The following is a 16,200-nucleotide window of genomic DNA, read 5'->3' as shown; positions in this document are numbered from 1 at the left end:
GCTGCAGCTAACACAAATGGATAGACAAACTATTCTTCCCTCAATAGAAACGTGAACTAAAAGAATAAGTGCATCGGCACACTAAGTGAGCTACTTAGTGTGCCGATGTGAGCTACTTAGTGAGCTACTTAGTGTGCCGATGTGAGCTACTTAGTGAGCTACTTAGTGTGCCGATGCACTTATTCTTTTAGTTCACGTTTCTATTGAGGGGAGAATAGTTTGTCTATCCGTTTGTGTTAGCTGCATGTCTTTATGTTAAACACGCAGGGCAAGCTACATAGAATATTTTAGCTGCCATGAAGCAGCAGATAGCCTAGGTGATTAGGTTGGATAGCTCTAGCCATTTCTCTGGATAGCCTCCTAGTTACGGAGGGTTATTAGCACAGCTGGGTTGGGAATGGGGTTTGGCTGCCATTGGTTTTATTGTGGGGTTATGCCTCCATCCAACTGGATGCATGTCTACTCCCACTACTCTATCTGAAGGGTCTTATTCATAGACCCCCACTGGCTATTACCTATCTCTGACTATCTTTTCACCTACTGTCCTACACATGTCCATACACGTTCTGTATGCTGCCTGCTGTGTAACTGATATCCTGAGCACCTCAGACGTTTTGCTCTTCTCAGGCTATACTATACATATTGTTTTGTTAATGCAGCACACTTAGGTTTTATAAAGGGAACTTCAGGATCTTGTTTAAATAAAGTTTATTATTTTTTGTTGCTTTGTCATTACCTTTAAATGACTCTACCTAGGAGGTAATTTCAGTAAGGAGGGTTTCTAGCTTTGCTGGGCAAATTGCTTTACCTTATTTTTATATTTTTTCTAATTAACTTGGGTCATGCCCACATTACCTCTCTGACCATATTTATGACCACGTATTCGTTTTTTTTCCTGATATCATTGTCTTCCTCTTTTTCTTGATGGTTACGCCTAATTCCTATTAATGCTACCTCTTCACTTGAATTCTATCTGCATATCCAGTTGCTAACATAAATCTGTTTAAGTATCAAGGTGCTCAATTCATGAACTTGATAAATACCTCAGTTTATATGCATACACTTTGTAAACTTGATAAATGCTTGCTTTGTATCTAGAAATATCCCAAAGCTTTATTCTTACTACTTATTTATACAGTAGATATCCTTTTCAGGCCATTGTATAACCATAAATGGGTACTTTTTCTAAAAGCTATGTACTAACGGTGGACCAACAAGGACACACTCTAGTAATCAGAGAGTATTGTAACTTCCCACTTGCTTGCTCCTGCCCTGTAGTTTGTCATACACACTGTAATGAAAATACTGAAATATTGTTATTTAAGAACACCCATTGTCCTACTTTTATTCCACCATCATAGCTTACCTCTACTAGAACATCTGCAACATCATGAAGGCACATCACTAAAGTACCAACTCGTACCATGTTGTTTACATACGAAAATGTAATTAATGATATTGCTGCAATATGGTGAAGAAACATGATTGGAAAGTCCTAAAAGAAAATAGATAAAATAAATTACACTTACATATTTGTAGACACCAGAAGCAATAATGTTGGTCTTTACAATTTAACAGCATATTAATATCATTAAACAGTTAGAAGAACAATTGAAGTCAGTGGGTAAAAACAATTGTTTAACCATTTTTCAAAGGAGGCCCACACAACTGTAAATGCCCAAACCGAAGTTAATTTTTATTATAGAAAATGCACAACATATATGCCTTAAAAAAATTATGAATCTTTCTTGTATTTGCACAAGGTCCTTCTACACCTTAACCCCAATGAACACCTTTTGGATAAATTGGAATGCCAATTCTGAACCAGAACATCCAACACGAGTGCCTGAGCTCACTAATTCCCTTTTGTGTTTATTTCCACAAAAACAAAGTATTCCTGAAGAGTGGTGCTGTTATAGCAGCAAAAGGGAGGGGGATTTCTCCATTACTGCTCATTGTTTTACAATGGGATGTCCAACGCATTTGTTTGTCCAACGTTTGTACACATACCTTTCCCCACTCGGTGTATGAAATACAAATACAAAGAGAAGCAAAATTTCAGCACAGTGACACTGACTTCAAAGCTGACAAAATGTAACAGTTTAAAAAAAAAAAAAAAAACGCCTAAGGCAAAAATAATGGGGATTTAGTTATAGTATATGATTATATGATCATACATTGCAATCAGCCTGTCACTATGCTAATGTACCCCATTATTGGCAAGTCCTATTCTAGCAACCTAATGCCTGTTCTTATGAGATTCTATCGTTGGATAAGCTTTCCAAATTATTTAATATTTTTGGATCAACTTTTAAAATTATTTATTCAAAATTACAATTAAATATTTTTTTATAATATTAAATACATTTAAAATTCATCCAAAACTTGTAAAATCCTTGGAAAGTTTATCCCACAATATTAAATTGTGGCCATACTGAGGAAATGCATCCTCCTGGGGCTCTCTGTAGTACTAGGTTAAATTATAACTGCACTGTGCCCTGCACTGTATTGTTCTTACAAATACACATTGAGCATAGTACAGTGTTTCTTCTTGTGATTTATGTGATGGATCAGAAAGCTAATAATGTAGCTCACCGCAAAGGGTTAATATATTTTAAGTAGGATCCTTGAATACCCTTTTCTCTAAATAACATGGTGATCTCTTCCTTAGTTTAAACATCATATAGATAGGGTTAGTACTTTTTTAAACGGTATCCTCAGATGATCGGTACATGTGCTTTAATTCAGATGACCTCTCTCATAGTGCAAAAGGCAATTTACTGCAAAAACCATGCATCTGAAACATCAAACCCATCTTATCTAAACAGACACATCTGTCACAGACCAGTAACCAAGCTGTTCTGGTCTAGTAACACAATTCTCACTGACCACAAGATAAAGCTCTAGATGTTTTCGGATTATTTTAGCAGACGTAGAACTGTCACAAGGCTATGTATTAAATTTCTGATTAATCAGACTTCTGATATGGGTTTTTACTCGAAGATGTTTTAACGGAAAATATTACAAGACTATAACTTGTGACTCTTACCGTTTTTTTGTTTGTTTTTTGTTTCAAACTTATGTGAGTAATATTAGAAACTGCTTGTCGATAAAGATTAAAGCAAACTTTGTGGGCCAAGTGTGAACGCATTGAAGTTGTAGGAGTCTCCCGTCATTTTAGTTCTAGACTGCCCTTGTGAGTGGACCAGTGTGACAAAAAAAAAAAAACATGTTTGAAACCTGAGCAAGTATTACCGAAAGACACGCTTCAAAACATTTGTCCAACTCACAGAAATTTGGGATATTGAGTACAAGCAAAATCATGAAAAGACACTAAATAATAAAATGGACACAATTTCGGTATACTAAAGAATAATAAAAAAAAACAGGTTAAATGTGATAAATCGGATAAAACTACAGCATTTCAGAAATTCTATGAGACATGACTTAACATTAAGACCATAAAGGTAATTTTACTTACTAAAAGTAACCATTGTTGGGAAATCAAAGAAACGCAAAGTTGAATTCAAATTTAAGGCCAAAATAAATTAATTGGAAAAATTCTCCAAGTCAACTAGCCTTCAAGTTCAATTATTTTAGTCTAAAAAATTCTCACATTAGCAAATAACCCTGAAAACGATAAACTTTGTTGGTATAACAAACTTTAGCTTTTGTAGTTCTATATAGCCCTGCTGTAACTAATGGAAAACTATAATGCCAGGAAAACAAACTTGTTTTCCTAGCACTATAACTTCCCTCTCTGTCAAAGCCCTCCCCCCCACCCATCTGTGGTGTAAAAGGGGTTAATAACCCCTTCTGTCACTTACCTGGGCCCAGTGCTGATGTTCCTCAGTGCCGGAAGGGTAGACCTACTGCACAACGGTGGCAATGGCCACGCTCACATTAGGATTTCCCCATAGGAAAGCATTATTCAATGCTTTCCTATGGGAATTCTGGTGACGCTGGAAGTCGTCATGCATAGCATGACCAAAAGTCGCCTATCCACCTGGAAGTCCCTCTAGTGGCTGTCTGGTACACAGCCACTAGAGGAGGAGATAACCTTAGCAGGTAATTATTACAGTTTATAAAAACTACAATAATTACATGCTCAGGATTAAGGGTGATGGGAGTTTGCACCCAGACCACTTCAATGAGCTGAAGTGGTCTGGGTGCCTACAGTGTCCTTTTAATTAAGAGGGTCATTCTGTTATGGAATAAATGAGAGATCGTTATGCTGGTAAAGACAGTCACTGATTCTTAATGGGTTAATATAATGCATGATTAATGAGTTACTTTAATATCGCAACATATGAATATAACGTGTGAAGCATTGCAGCGCCAACAGTGATTTACATTACATTTTTAAGATCATTTAAAATAGATAACAGAAACAAGTTATACGGATTTATATAGCATGTATATGCCAAGTTTGTATTTCATTTTTCAAATAAACGTTATGCTAAGCTTATTTAAAACAAAAAGTGCTAGGCTTTGTGGTCATCTATTCTAATTAGTGAAGACAGTGTAACGGAACGCAGTATATTAGTCCACGATATCCGTTGGTATCTTCAGGAAATCCACAGTCAAGACAGAAAGCACGGCAATATTCCCCATCCTCCCAATAACCGGACGAAACACAGTTTGGGAGTCAACTAACTCGCTTTATTCACAGACTTCTGTATTTATGCAGTTCCCCGTGCAAGGGGTTTCCTTACAGTTATTACAGGGGATTTCTCCCATCAGGCATTGTAATTATCCCAACAGGCATTGCGGCACGAGAGGGATACTCCCACTAAAATGGACGATTAAGTGGATTATCCCCTCGTGGCGCAAAACCGACAATTTATACAGAAATCTATATTTTATACATTTTTACTCGCTTTTAGACGAGGGACCGTTCGGTAGATAGCTGGGGTCGGCGGGCACATTTAGTGAGAATACCGCTCCGATCCCAGCTAAACCAACCGAACGCCGCACAAAATACATTCAAACATTGAGTTCGGCCCAACAGTACCGAACATTTATGGGGAACACAACATACTAAACGCGGCACTCCCGAACGCTCTGGAAGTCCAGCGGTGTTCGGATCATTGAGTAGCCGATTTCGGTTCCAAGCTCTCGACGACCGAACACCGCTGCAGAGACAAAGGATCCAAGATGGCCGACCGCCGCATGGTCGGTAGCCGATCGGCGGCCACCAAGGAGAGCCCTTGATTACCGATTGCAACATTGTTGCAATCGATTACTTGGTGCCACACGGCTGGTGAGTGTGTGGTCTACCTGGGGAGCCTGCATTCGTACGGTGAACGGCCGGAATAGCCATGTTCCGTCAACGAATGCTTTGTGTGCTGGCAGGGTACGGGGGCCAGTATGCGAACGGCTGCAACATAGCATTATTACAGGTAAAGATCTACAGTATACATTCAGCCTATGGACAACCTACAATACATATAGTTCAGAAGTGGCTAGATTTGCCACAGACAGCTATGGTATAAAACTATTAGATAAAAAAGGCTGTTTGCTGGCTTTGTCCGCATAATACAATATTCCGTCAAAGTATTTCTTATGGAGACACAGGAGCTTTTTGTTGACTTAAATTTAAAGCCTATTTGTACGCATGAAAATAGGTAATGTGAGCAAAATAGAGGTTTATACAAATTACAAACCAGTAATCCATAGATGGCGGACTGTAATTTATTTTAAATTGCATGGTTTGACGTACAATTTGCACATTCTGGACAAGGGCATTGGAATAAATAGAACTGTCAATGACTAACAAAGACTCACAAGAAATCAAACATTAGAACAATTTTATACACATTACAATTACTTCCCAAGCTAAATGTGAATACTTAATGTTGTCCAGGTTTGCAAATAAGATAAATAAATAAATAAATACATTATGGCCTAACTATAGCCTCTGATTTATCTACTCGGGCAATAATTTCGGGTGCCAAGCATTACCTGAGATTCATACCACTCTATTGCCTTTTTCACTTTCTATAGATCACCTTTAGGAGGTATTATCTGCATAGTGTGTGCCTATTTGTTTATTTAAGAATGGATAACATTATATTCAGCATTTTTAATGCAGGGACATATTATAAGCTGGGATGATGTAAAGTACTTGGTTTACTTGTGTTATTCCTGCAGCTGGTGAGCTGTTGTTGAGCTATTTCCAAAGCTCTCAACCTTCCAACCAGAAAGATAGTTGTATTCAACCAATAGCAGAATGAATGCAAATTACCCAATTATGTAGTCAATTTTTGTATGATGAATTTTGATATTAAGTAAGAGATTTTTTTTTTTTTTTTTTTAAATCTCACTAACAGAACAGTTTGCCATAGTTCTAAATAAGGAGTAATCACTGTGGGAATTATTTTAAACAATGTGTGTAGGGACATTCAGTAGAAACAGAACAATTCTGGCTAAAATGAAAGGTCATTCATTAAAAGTATTGGGAGTGATTTTAGATGCTATTTTGTATTTTATAAATTGTACATCATGTTTGGTCTTAAATTAATTGTCTGGATTCACCAAGATGATCTGACATAATACCAATGAGATCATAAACACCTGTATATAAATATATTGCATTGTGCATTTTCAGCCAGGTATTGGAATAGATTAACTGGACTCTGCAGCTCCTTGGGGGCGCCAGGCTAGAACCTGAGAAAAGCAGAACAGTGGATACAATCCCTGATGAAACCTAAAGAAGGCTATAATCAATTTTGAGAGCCAAATCAAATTTGTAGTGGATTTCCATTTTTCTAATCAAAAGCTCCCTCGGACAGAAATACTGGCATTTCCCTAGTACAGTGAGTATTTAGGGTTTTCTCTTAAATTGCCACTTGTTATTTGTATCCGTTTGTTTGTGTATATAGATTTTTATATATATATATATATATATATATATATATATATTTAATTGTAACATGTATTTTTTTTGTATGCACCGTGATTGTTTTATTTTTGTTCATAATAAATGTTCCTCTCTGCATTTCAAATATATTTTTGCTAAATTGGGTTTGGTGAGTTTTTATAATCTGAATAAAATCTGAATTGTTAGGGTAACCTAAGGCACCCCATTTATAAATTGCCTCACTGAAGTAAATCACATGCCTGTCTGGTAGTGGTGGTGTTTGTGGCAATCACCATACAAACCAATGGAATCCGGACGCCTAATCCACTGGTAATTATTTCACTTTTAGAACTTTGCATCAATTTTTAAAACAAGTAACATAGATAAAAGAACCCCATTGTTTCAGCTTCTCCTCCTCCACATACAATGTTCAATGTCAGATAACGATAACAATAATTGACATGGATCTAATATATTTTCCAGGTTACAGGTAAATACAGGGATGTGGATTTATACATTTAATTTTATTTTTCAGACCTCACCTCACAAATATATATTTGTTAAACATAGTGGTAATATTAAGCAAACTTAAAACGAGGTTAGTAAACCTAAATGACAGTTCTCCTATAATGACTGTTTAGCACATCCTTGCAAGCCCTTCAAGCTGGATATGGGTAGGGAATCACATACATTGTTTCTAGAGAATGGGTCTGGAGAATATTACTGCAATTCAAAATAAATATGCTGCATTTTACCTTTCTTTTGATGTCCATGAACTGGGAAAATATTAGCGACCAGTAGAATGAGAGGTCAACAATATAGTAGTAATGGAGGTCTGTTGTTAGTTGCTGGAAAAAAAAAAACAAATAACAACATATACATTTAAGTAAGCGTACTCACAAAATAATACACAAATGATATAAATCCATACAGGGCCAGTACAAATAGCTCTCTGCGAAACTGGGCATTAACAGGACTGTAAAAAGGCAATAGGTTACCCATTTAAAGGAGACCTGTCGCCACTTATGGCCTCACGATCACCTTAGTAAGATAAACCACCCCTGCTCTCCGGTCCACCGTTGTCACCTCTGACAATCACTTGAGGACATTTCCCCAAGCAGGGCAAACCTCCTCAGTGACGCCAACACTCTAGCTTCATTGTCACTGAATGGAGTGACGTCATGCCAGTCCGATCCTATACCACTTAGCCTGTATAGCAACCACTTGGCCTGTTCCATGGTTGCTATGAGTGGAATGCTGCTAAAGCTCTCCCTTCCCCTCAATTCCTTGGCATTCAGTGTCTGCCAAGGAATTGAGAGACAAATGTAAGAAAACCCTATTTTTACATGAGTGGAATTTAATGCTCCCTTTCAAAGAGCTAAAGTTGTTTTGGAGATTTCACGTATAACAGAGAAAATGGTTCTTTACAATAAGCCTGTTTGTTCAGTTATCATGCATAATGGAGGCTAACATAGTCAAGTAGAAGAATCTCCAGGATGGTTGTTTTGGAACTGGAGATGTTTTTCACAGCTGGTTGCTTTTCCATAAAATGTGCAATGTATTTGCCATTTCATTACGACTTGTTGTTTAATGAGTAAACCCTAGAATCATTTGTGCAAAGTACATTATTTGTAATATTTTTATTTTAATAAATTCACAATGGAAAAATAATGATTGGTGATTAGAAACACACTTATATCAGTAGACAGCAGGGATTACAAGCTGTAAATATCCCAAACTCAGTAATTAGCTTTTCAGTATATTGCAACCTCAGTCAATGCAGTTGTATGTATTCACAAAGTCACAAATAAGAATATAATGGCTGTATAAGTCCACAACCTTAAATAATAGAATATTAAATAGTCCACAGAACATTCATCGCTCACTGGTACGTTAGGAATTGATATATAAACATGGTATTTGAGTAGAAGAATGAAATAAGCACATTAATGAATTTAACCATTACCATTAACCTCTGTATAGGCAGCAACAACTTCTTAAAGTAATACTATAAGGTCAGGAACACAAACATGTATTTAGGTGGTTGGCCACCCCTTGCCCCCTTAAAAGTTAATAAAACGTAACTTATTTCCAGCATTGTGCGGGTCTGCCGAAATTGGCCCCGTCCCCAGTCCGGCTATTTGGCTGACATCATCAGAAATGAAGATCTCAGCCAATCTAGTGCTTTCCTATAGGAAAAGCATTGGTTGGCTGAGATTGTCAAGGAGGCGTGGCCAAACACATGCTTGGCCAATCATCATCTCCTCATAGAAATGCATTAAATCAATGCATCTCTATGGGGAAAGTACAGCGTCTCCATGCTCAGCATGGAGATGCTCTACGTCAGTGCTGCACACTGTGCAGCACTAACCTAGGAAGCACCCCCGGTGGCCATCTGAGGAGTGCCCACAGGAGTTGTCCTTAGGGAGCAATGTAAAAACTGCCTCTTTTCTGAAAAGGCAGTGTTTACAACAAAAAGGCTGCAGGGACATGGTATAGACACCAAAACAACTACAATAACTTGTAGTTGTTCTGGTGACTATATTGTCCCTTTTAAGTCATTCAATGCATGTATGCTAGATAGTAAGCCAATTTGCCAGGGCCTTCTTTATATCTTGTGTCTGTCAATATTACTTATGTATGTCAGTTACTGTTCAATATTCCATTGCATAATTATAAATCACTGCAGAAAATGGTGGTTCTATATAATTGCTAATGCCAAAAAAAAACGGAATTCTTTAATTTTATCTGTAGAAATTCTGCCAATAAGTGGGCAGTTTTATTAATAATGGATTTAACAGTGAAAGTCACCTTTTCTAAAATAAATTCATGTTGTTTGCTGTTTTATTAACCACAGAGTCAAAATGCATGCTTGTATGTATAAGATTACCCTATTTGTAATGCTAAGTGATTCATAGATCAGCACTATTTAAATGAAATTACGATTAGATAATATTGTCTTTCTGGACAAGAACATAAAATGCTAAATTCATTCTTTTTTTCTCCACAAATTTGCCTTTCTCCCTTTTTTTCTGGAACTTCAATTCAATTAACATTTTATAGTACATAAACAGAGTTGGCCAAAAATATAATAATATATTATGATCAAAGATTTCATTAAGAATAGGGCAGCCCTTTTCTGCAGAAAACGTTAAACGTCCTGGAATTGTTCAATACTCCTCCAAAACTGTGTGACTAGTGTAATATTGCAGCATTCCTTAGGAATAGAAGATTACCATTTTTTGATTAATGAAAGATTAAAAATCGACTTTGTACTCAGTTGGGGGGAGAGGGGAGATTATTATAGGGACACATTTATGTCTAATTTTATTAAATTTAAATTTTACATTTATTAGATCTGTTATATATTATTAAATATATATATATAGAACCAAAATAATCAGCACTCCCAGGATTTGTAAAAAATAAATGATTCTTTACTCCACAGGTCGACGTTTCAGCTCCACTTGGGAGCTTTCATCAGGACAGCAAACCTCTATATTTAATGTATTGCACCTATTGCTTCCATACCGGCATTTTTGAATATAATATAGACTATTTTTTCAGTGACGCCACACATATATCTATCTTTACATCACTTTTTTCTACAGATACATTTTCGGTTACACTTTACATTTCTTGGGCTTGAAAATGGGAATATCTGCAAAATAAGGCAAAATTTATAATGAAGAAATGTCTCTTTTTTTAAATCACTTTGACTTTAATTAAATACAATAATGCCAGAGTTTAACCGTCCTTATTGTTTCAGAATAAAGTTTGTGCCTAACAAATAGAAAGAGTGACTTCTGTGGTCCGTGCTCGCATGGTGTTATGGAGCCAATGTAGTATTGTAAATAAGGAATGAATCATATACAGGATGTCACAGTTGTTTATGTATCTCTGTATTAATGGCATTCACTCCCCCTCTACCTATCTCATGACTGAATGGTTTTGCTGTTTATCCTCTGTGAGTGCTTTAGAGCAACAGTCTGTTAGCAAAGTAATAAGCCTCATTTTTCAATTCAAATTCAACTTGCAATAGGCAAGTGTCAGTACTCTTAAAGGGACACAATAGTCATCAAAACAACTTTAGTTTAATGAAGCCGTTTTGGTGTTTAGATCATGCCTCTGAAGTTTTACTGTTCAATTCTCTGCCATTTAGGGGTTACGTCACTACTGTTTCTGTTTATGCAGCCCTATCCATAACTCCTCTTGCTGTGATTAGCAAAGTCTGCATGAAAACAAAATGGTTTCATTTTTAATCAGAAAAAACTTACGGTAAATTTAACTTTAATCATACACAGGAGATCCCTGCAGGATCTAGTAATCTATTAACAGAGCATGAGATAAGACATTCTAAATTTAACAACATTTGCCATAAAGGAAGTGTAAACATTAGATGACTCTTTACAGGAAGTGTTTAGGAAGACTGTGTACGTCACATGCAGAAAGGTGTGTATAGGGCTGTATAAACAAAGGGATCTAACTCCTAAATGGCAGAGAACTGAGCAGTGAGACTGCAGAGGCGTGATCTATACAACAAAACTGTTTCATTAAGCTAAAGTTGTTTTGGTGACTATATCGTCCCTTTAATTCTTGTAACTCTATGGAGCTTTTTTATTATTAGTTTATGCTTACATGTTAAAATATATAGAGGAACATAGTATCTTGATTATGTATTTAATTATTATCTTTTCTTAGAAAAATCTTTCCTTACTTTTGGCAAATGACCACTGTGACATTTCATATAATTGAAGAGCAACCATAAACCGAGAGGCTTAGCTCAGTAAAGAGAACTTTCAGCTCTCACTGGGCAACAGTGGAGGCAGAGAGTAGCCCCCCAGCGGACACTAGTTAAGAAGTCAAACCATTCTAAAACAGTTTGACTCCTTACTATGGTGGGTGGAGAGTATGAAGGTACTATAGTAGTTATGTTGCTTGGAGTGTTAACTCAACTTCCTATCTCCAACAGCAGACCCAACGAGAGAGGCTACATATAAAAATATATATATTTATATATATATGTTGACAGCGCAGGACTCTCACTCCCATGCCGCTCAGCTGCATAAAGTGTAGTGTGGATGTGCACATACTATGAAATACAAATAGCCTGCACTTTAAGACTTACATAATCAAGCACACACTTCTGGTAACTGTGCGTGGGAATTGGAGAGGGGGGAGGGGTGATTGTCTGGTGATTAAGAGGATTGTGGTAAATTTATATGTCACATGAGCATGCATGGGCTAGGCATAAGGATATCCTAACTATAAGATAAGACCAGAGACTAATGAAAGTATTGGGCAGACTAAATGGGCCGAATGGTTCTTATCTGCCGTCACATTCTATGTATCTATGTTTTTAAATACTTAACTGGCTTCATAAAAATTGTATTACATATTCCTGAAAACACAGAATGTAAATGTAATACAAAATAGACATTGTGTGTACATCCTGCTGTCCAAGTATACCTGAAAGATTAAATTATCTAAAGTAACAGAATTTGAAATGTTAATTTATTCTCCAATTCTTCATGCAGAAATACTGTGATGGTAGGAGTATTTTATAGTATTATAAATCAGACAGTATGCTTTATTGTGCTATGCTTCCATCATATTAAAATGTTTTAATGTTGAGACGAACAAATAATTTTAGAATAAGCAGCCAGTACAAAATTGAAATAAAATGGAAATAAAAAAGACTCAGCTGATTATTAAAGGATCACTATAGTGTCAGGAAAACAAAGCGGTTTTCCTGACACTATAGTGCCCTGAGGGTGCCCCCACCCTCAGGGTCCCCCTCCTGTGGCGCTGAAGGGGTTAAAACCCCTTCAGTTACTTACCTTATTCCAGCGCCGGCTCCCTCGGCGCTGGTGACCTCTCCTCCCGTGCCAATGTCAGCGGAGCCGAATGCGCATGCGTGGCAAGTGACGTGCGCGCATTCAAAGTGTCCATAGGAAAGCATTTCTCAATGCATTCCTATGGACACTCTGTGCGATGGAGGCGAAATGTGCCTTCAGCGTCGCAGATGTGCCTCTAGTGGCTGTCCGGAAGACAGCAACTAGAGGCTGGATTAACCCCAAATGTAAACATAGCAGTTTCTCTGAAACTGCTATGTTTGCATCTGCAGGGTTAAAACCTGAGGGACCTGGCACCTAGACCACTTCATTGAGCTGAAGTGGTCTGGGTGACTATAGTGTCCCTTTAAGACGTCTGCTGGTATGTTAAGAATGGAAATTTCGAAAATGCCATCAGAATGCAATCATTATGTCATAGTCCCCATATACTGTAAGTAAATTATCTGGTCAAAACCAGGCATCTATATTTAAAAATACATTGCTGAATACTGTCAGTCCAGAGTTCTACCTAACTCAGGCAGAGGAACTTGGAGAAGAACTAGCATTAAAATATGTTTCTCTGCCAGAGGAATAGAGGGATTATAGAGAAGAAAGATCATTTAATTTAGGTTTTCAATGCACTTTATATATGTTAGTAGGGAAGGGGTTAAATAATAGCTGCAAAATCTTGCTCAGCCTTGTGGCAGAAACACTACTACTAATAACTATATATATATATATATATATATGCCTGAGTAGATTTTGCATAAAGCTCAATAGATAAAATAGATCATCATCCGTAATGCCTCAATATGCAGTTGACATAAAACATAAAACAACATAAAAATGTAAATACAAACAAAATATATTGCTGTGATCATCTCTTAGATAAATCCAGCCATGCTTGATATTTGCAATAATGAAATTGAAGAAAATATGAAGCTCAGAGCGTTTGAATTATTAAAATATATTATTATTTTGTCCTGGCCCTAGTTTGTCATGGAAACTCTTTCATAAACGTTATTTTTTTCTGCCAATGATCACACAAAGCACTTAACTCGTTATTTGTACCCTTCTGCAAATGCTATCACAGCTGAATACGTTTAGCTATTCCGATGCAGACGGTATATATCATGTAGTGGAAAAAGGACATCTAGGGACAAAGCGTGAACATGACTTCTTTAGAAAACTATCTCACTATATTGTGCTGACAAAGGGTTACATTAAAAAAATAAAATTAAAATAAAATAGCAGACTGGCTTTATGTGCTCTATATTTATATTTGTCTCGAGTCTCAGCATACATTACTTTTGAATTGTGGAACAAGTTTTTTACTGCTTCGACAACTGCATGAACAAGAATAGAGCAGCCTTTAATTATCCCACAGACAATTGTCAGACAAGCCAACACACAATTTGCACAGTTAGACAGCTCTCTACCAGACCTGAAATTTGTGAAGGGTTGGCTCATACCTACTACAGCAAAGGGTGCAACTTGCCTACCAAGATTGGGAAGTATGCAATCATAATTGCAGGGAGGGTGGAGGGGCGGGCACTGAGGTGGGCATTGCCAGTGATGTGAGTCACATCACTGGCAATGCACCTAATAAGTGGGTCTACCCAGAGACTGGTCATGTCACTGATTGAGCCCTAGGGGAGGGGGGGGGAGAAGACTATAGGACAGGGGAGGGGGGGAAAGAACACTATAGTACAGGGGAAGGGGGAGAAAGAACACTATGGAACAGGGGAGGGGGGTAAGGAACACTAGGGGACAGGGGGAGGGGGATGGTAATGAACACTATGGGACAGGGGAGGGGGGTGTTAAGGACAGGTGAGGGGGTGGTAAGGAACACTATGGGATGGGGAAGGGGGGTGGAAGAACACTATGGGCCGGGGATAGAACACTATGGGATGGTAGAAAGAACACTATGGAACAGGGGAGGGGGGGAAAGAACACTATGGGGAGGGTGGGGGAACACTATGGGGGAGAAAGAACACTAAAAAAGAGGGAGTGGAGAGGAACACTGGGGGGAGAGGAACATTAAGGGGGGCACCAGGGTACAGGGGATTAAAGGGAAAAGGAACACTGGGGTAGCGGGCAACTACTAAAAGAGAAGGGAGAGGAACATTAAGGGTAATGGGGTGGCACTACGAGACAGGTAATGGGGAGATAGGAACACTAATGGACATGGAGGAGAGTATAGAGGAACACAGTGGGCCTGAGTGGGGAGAAAGACACACAGAGGGACATAAGGGGGGAGAAAGACACACAGATGGGCCTGGGGTTGAGAAAGATCACAGAAGGGCTGGGGATGAAAGCACCACACAGAACAGCTTGGGTGTGGAAATAAAAAAGGGGCTAGGGATGAAAGAGACACAGAGGGGCTGGGGAAGAGGAAAACGTGACACAGAGGGGCTGGGGAGAGATAGACGGGCTGGTGGTGAAAGAGATACACACAAGGGAGCTGGTGAGAGTAAAAGACACAAACGGGCTGGGAGAGAAGAAGACACCCAAAGGGAATGGGGGAGTAAGACACACAAAGGGGGGTTGTAAGAGATACACAAGGGAGGTGTAAGACACACAATGGGGAAACATAGGGGATAGGATACACTAAAGGGGGTAAGACATTTAAAAAAGGGGATAAGAAACAAAAGGTGGGTTAAGGGGCACACAGGTGAAGATGCTTTTGGGTAGTTACGGGATAGGGGGGCGCCAAAATCATCTTAGCCTGTGTACCCACAAATCCTTGCACTGGCCCTGAGGAGGTGTTATGATCTTGTCTTGCCTCACTTCCTGTCTTTCTCTTGCTAAGCAGACATTTTTGCCGGTGAGATCTACATGTGTGCCGTGCCGTGCCGTGACTTCTACATGCTGCTTTTGTGCTAATACAACTCTGCTAAATTTCAATAAGGAATGGACAGAGAGATGGTACCAGGGAAGCAATGGTTATGGGAAAGGAACAGGTACATTACAAGAGATGAAGACATTATAAAACAGATCAGAGAAACTGGAATTCAATGGCTCAGAGAGACAGGACAGGGACTAAAAGATTTACAGGGCCACATAAAGACATGACAGGGATGAATATAGGACAAGGATGTAATAGTGGAATTTGGGATATCATCATATCTGAACTTGGGGAAATTTAAACAGAGTAAGTCTGCGTTCAAGGTCAGGCTAAGGGCAGTACCTCAGTTCAAGTTAGATCTCCAGGTAAAGTGGCCAAGCATCATAGCAGATGGTTTATCAGCATCTATGATGTACCGGCTGCCATGTATATTACAACAATAAAAACAAGGCTCTCTGGAGACAATAACACTTTATCAGCTCTATCAGCAGTACATATCACAGGGCATAAGAAAATGCAGCTCATAACTCTCCATTGGGAACCGTGGAGGTACTTGAAGAAACAGAAGAATATGTACACATAAACCCACAATAAATCAACCAAAAGACACCTACTGTAACATCCAGATAGCTCAGGCATCTGGGATGAAAGAGCTA

General features: G+C 38.2%; 1 protein-coding gene across 2 annotated transcripts in view; it reads right to left on the bottom strand.

Annotated features, from left to right (window-relative positions):
• The window catches only part of CERS6 (ceramide synthase 6), a 178,724-nt gene that overhangs the window by 38,346 nt on the left and 124,178 nt on the right, over nt 1-16,200 (bottom strand). For both annotated transcript variants that reach the window (XM_063428628.1, XM_063428629.1), the window contains exons 6-7: nt 7,618-7,710; nt 1,367-1,495 (exon numbers count right to left, since the gene is read on the bottom strand). In XM_063428628.1, the coding sequence (XP_063284698.1) occupies nt 1,367-1,495; nt 7,618-7,710 (222 nt within the window). The remainder of the gene's footprint in view (nt 1-1,366; nt 1,496-7,617; nt 7,711-16,200) is intronic.

The sequence above is a fragment of the Pelobates fuscus genome, chromosome 8 (genome assembly GCF_036172605.1).
Source record: "Pelobates fuscus isolate aPelFus1 chromosome 8, aPelFus1.pri, whole genome shotgun sequence".
NCBI lineage: Eukaryota > Metazoa > Chordata > Amphibia > Anura > Pelobatidae > Pelobates > Pelobates fuscus.
The sequence above is the reverse complement of the archived record's forward strand: the minus strand, read 5'-3'. Positions and strand labels throughout refer to the sequence as shown.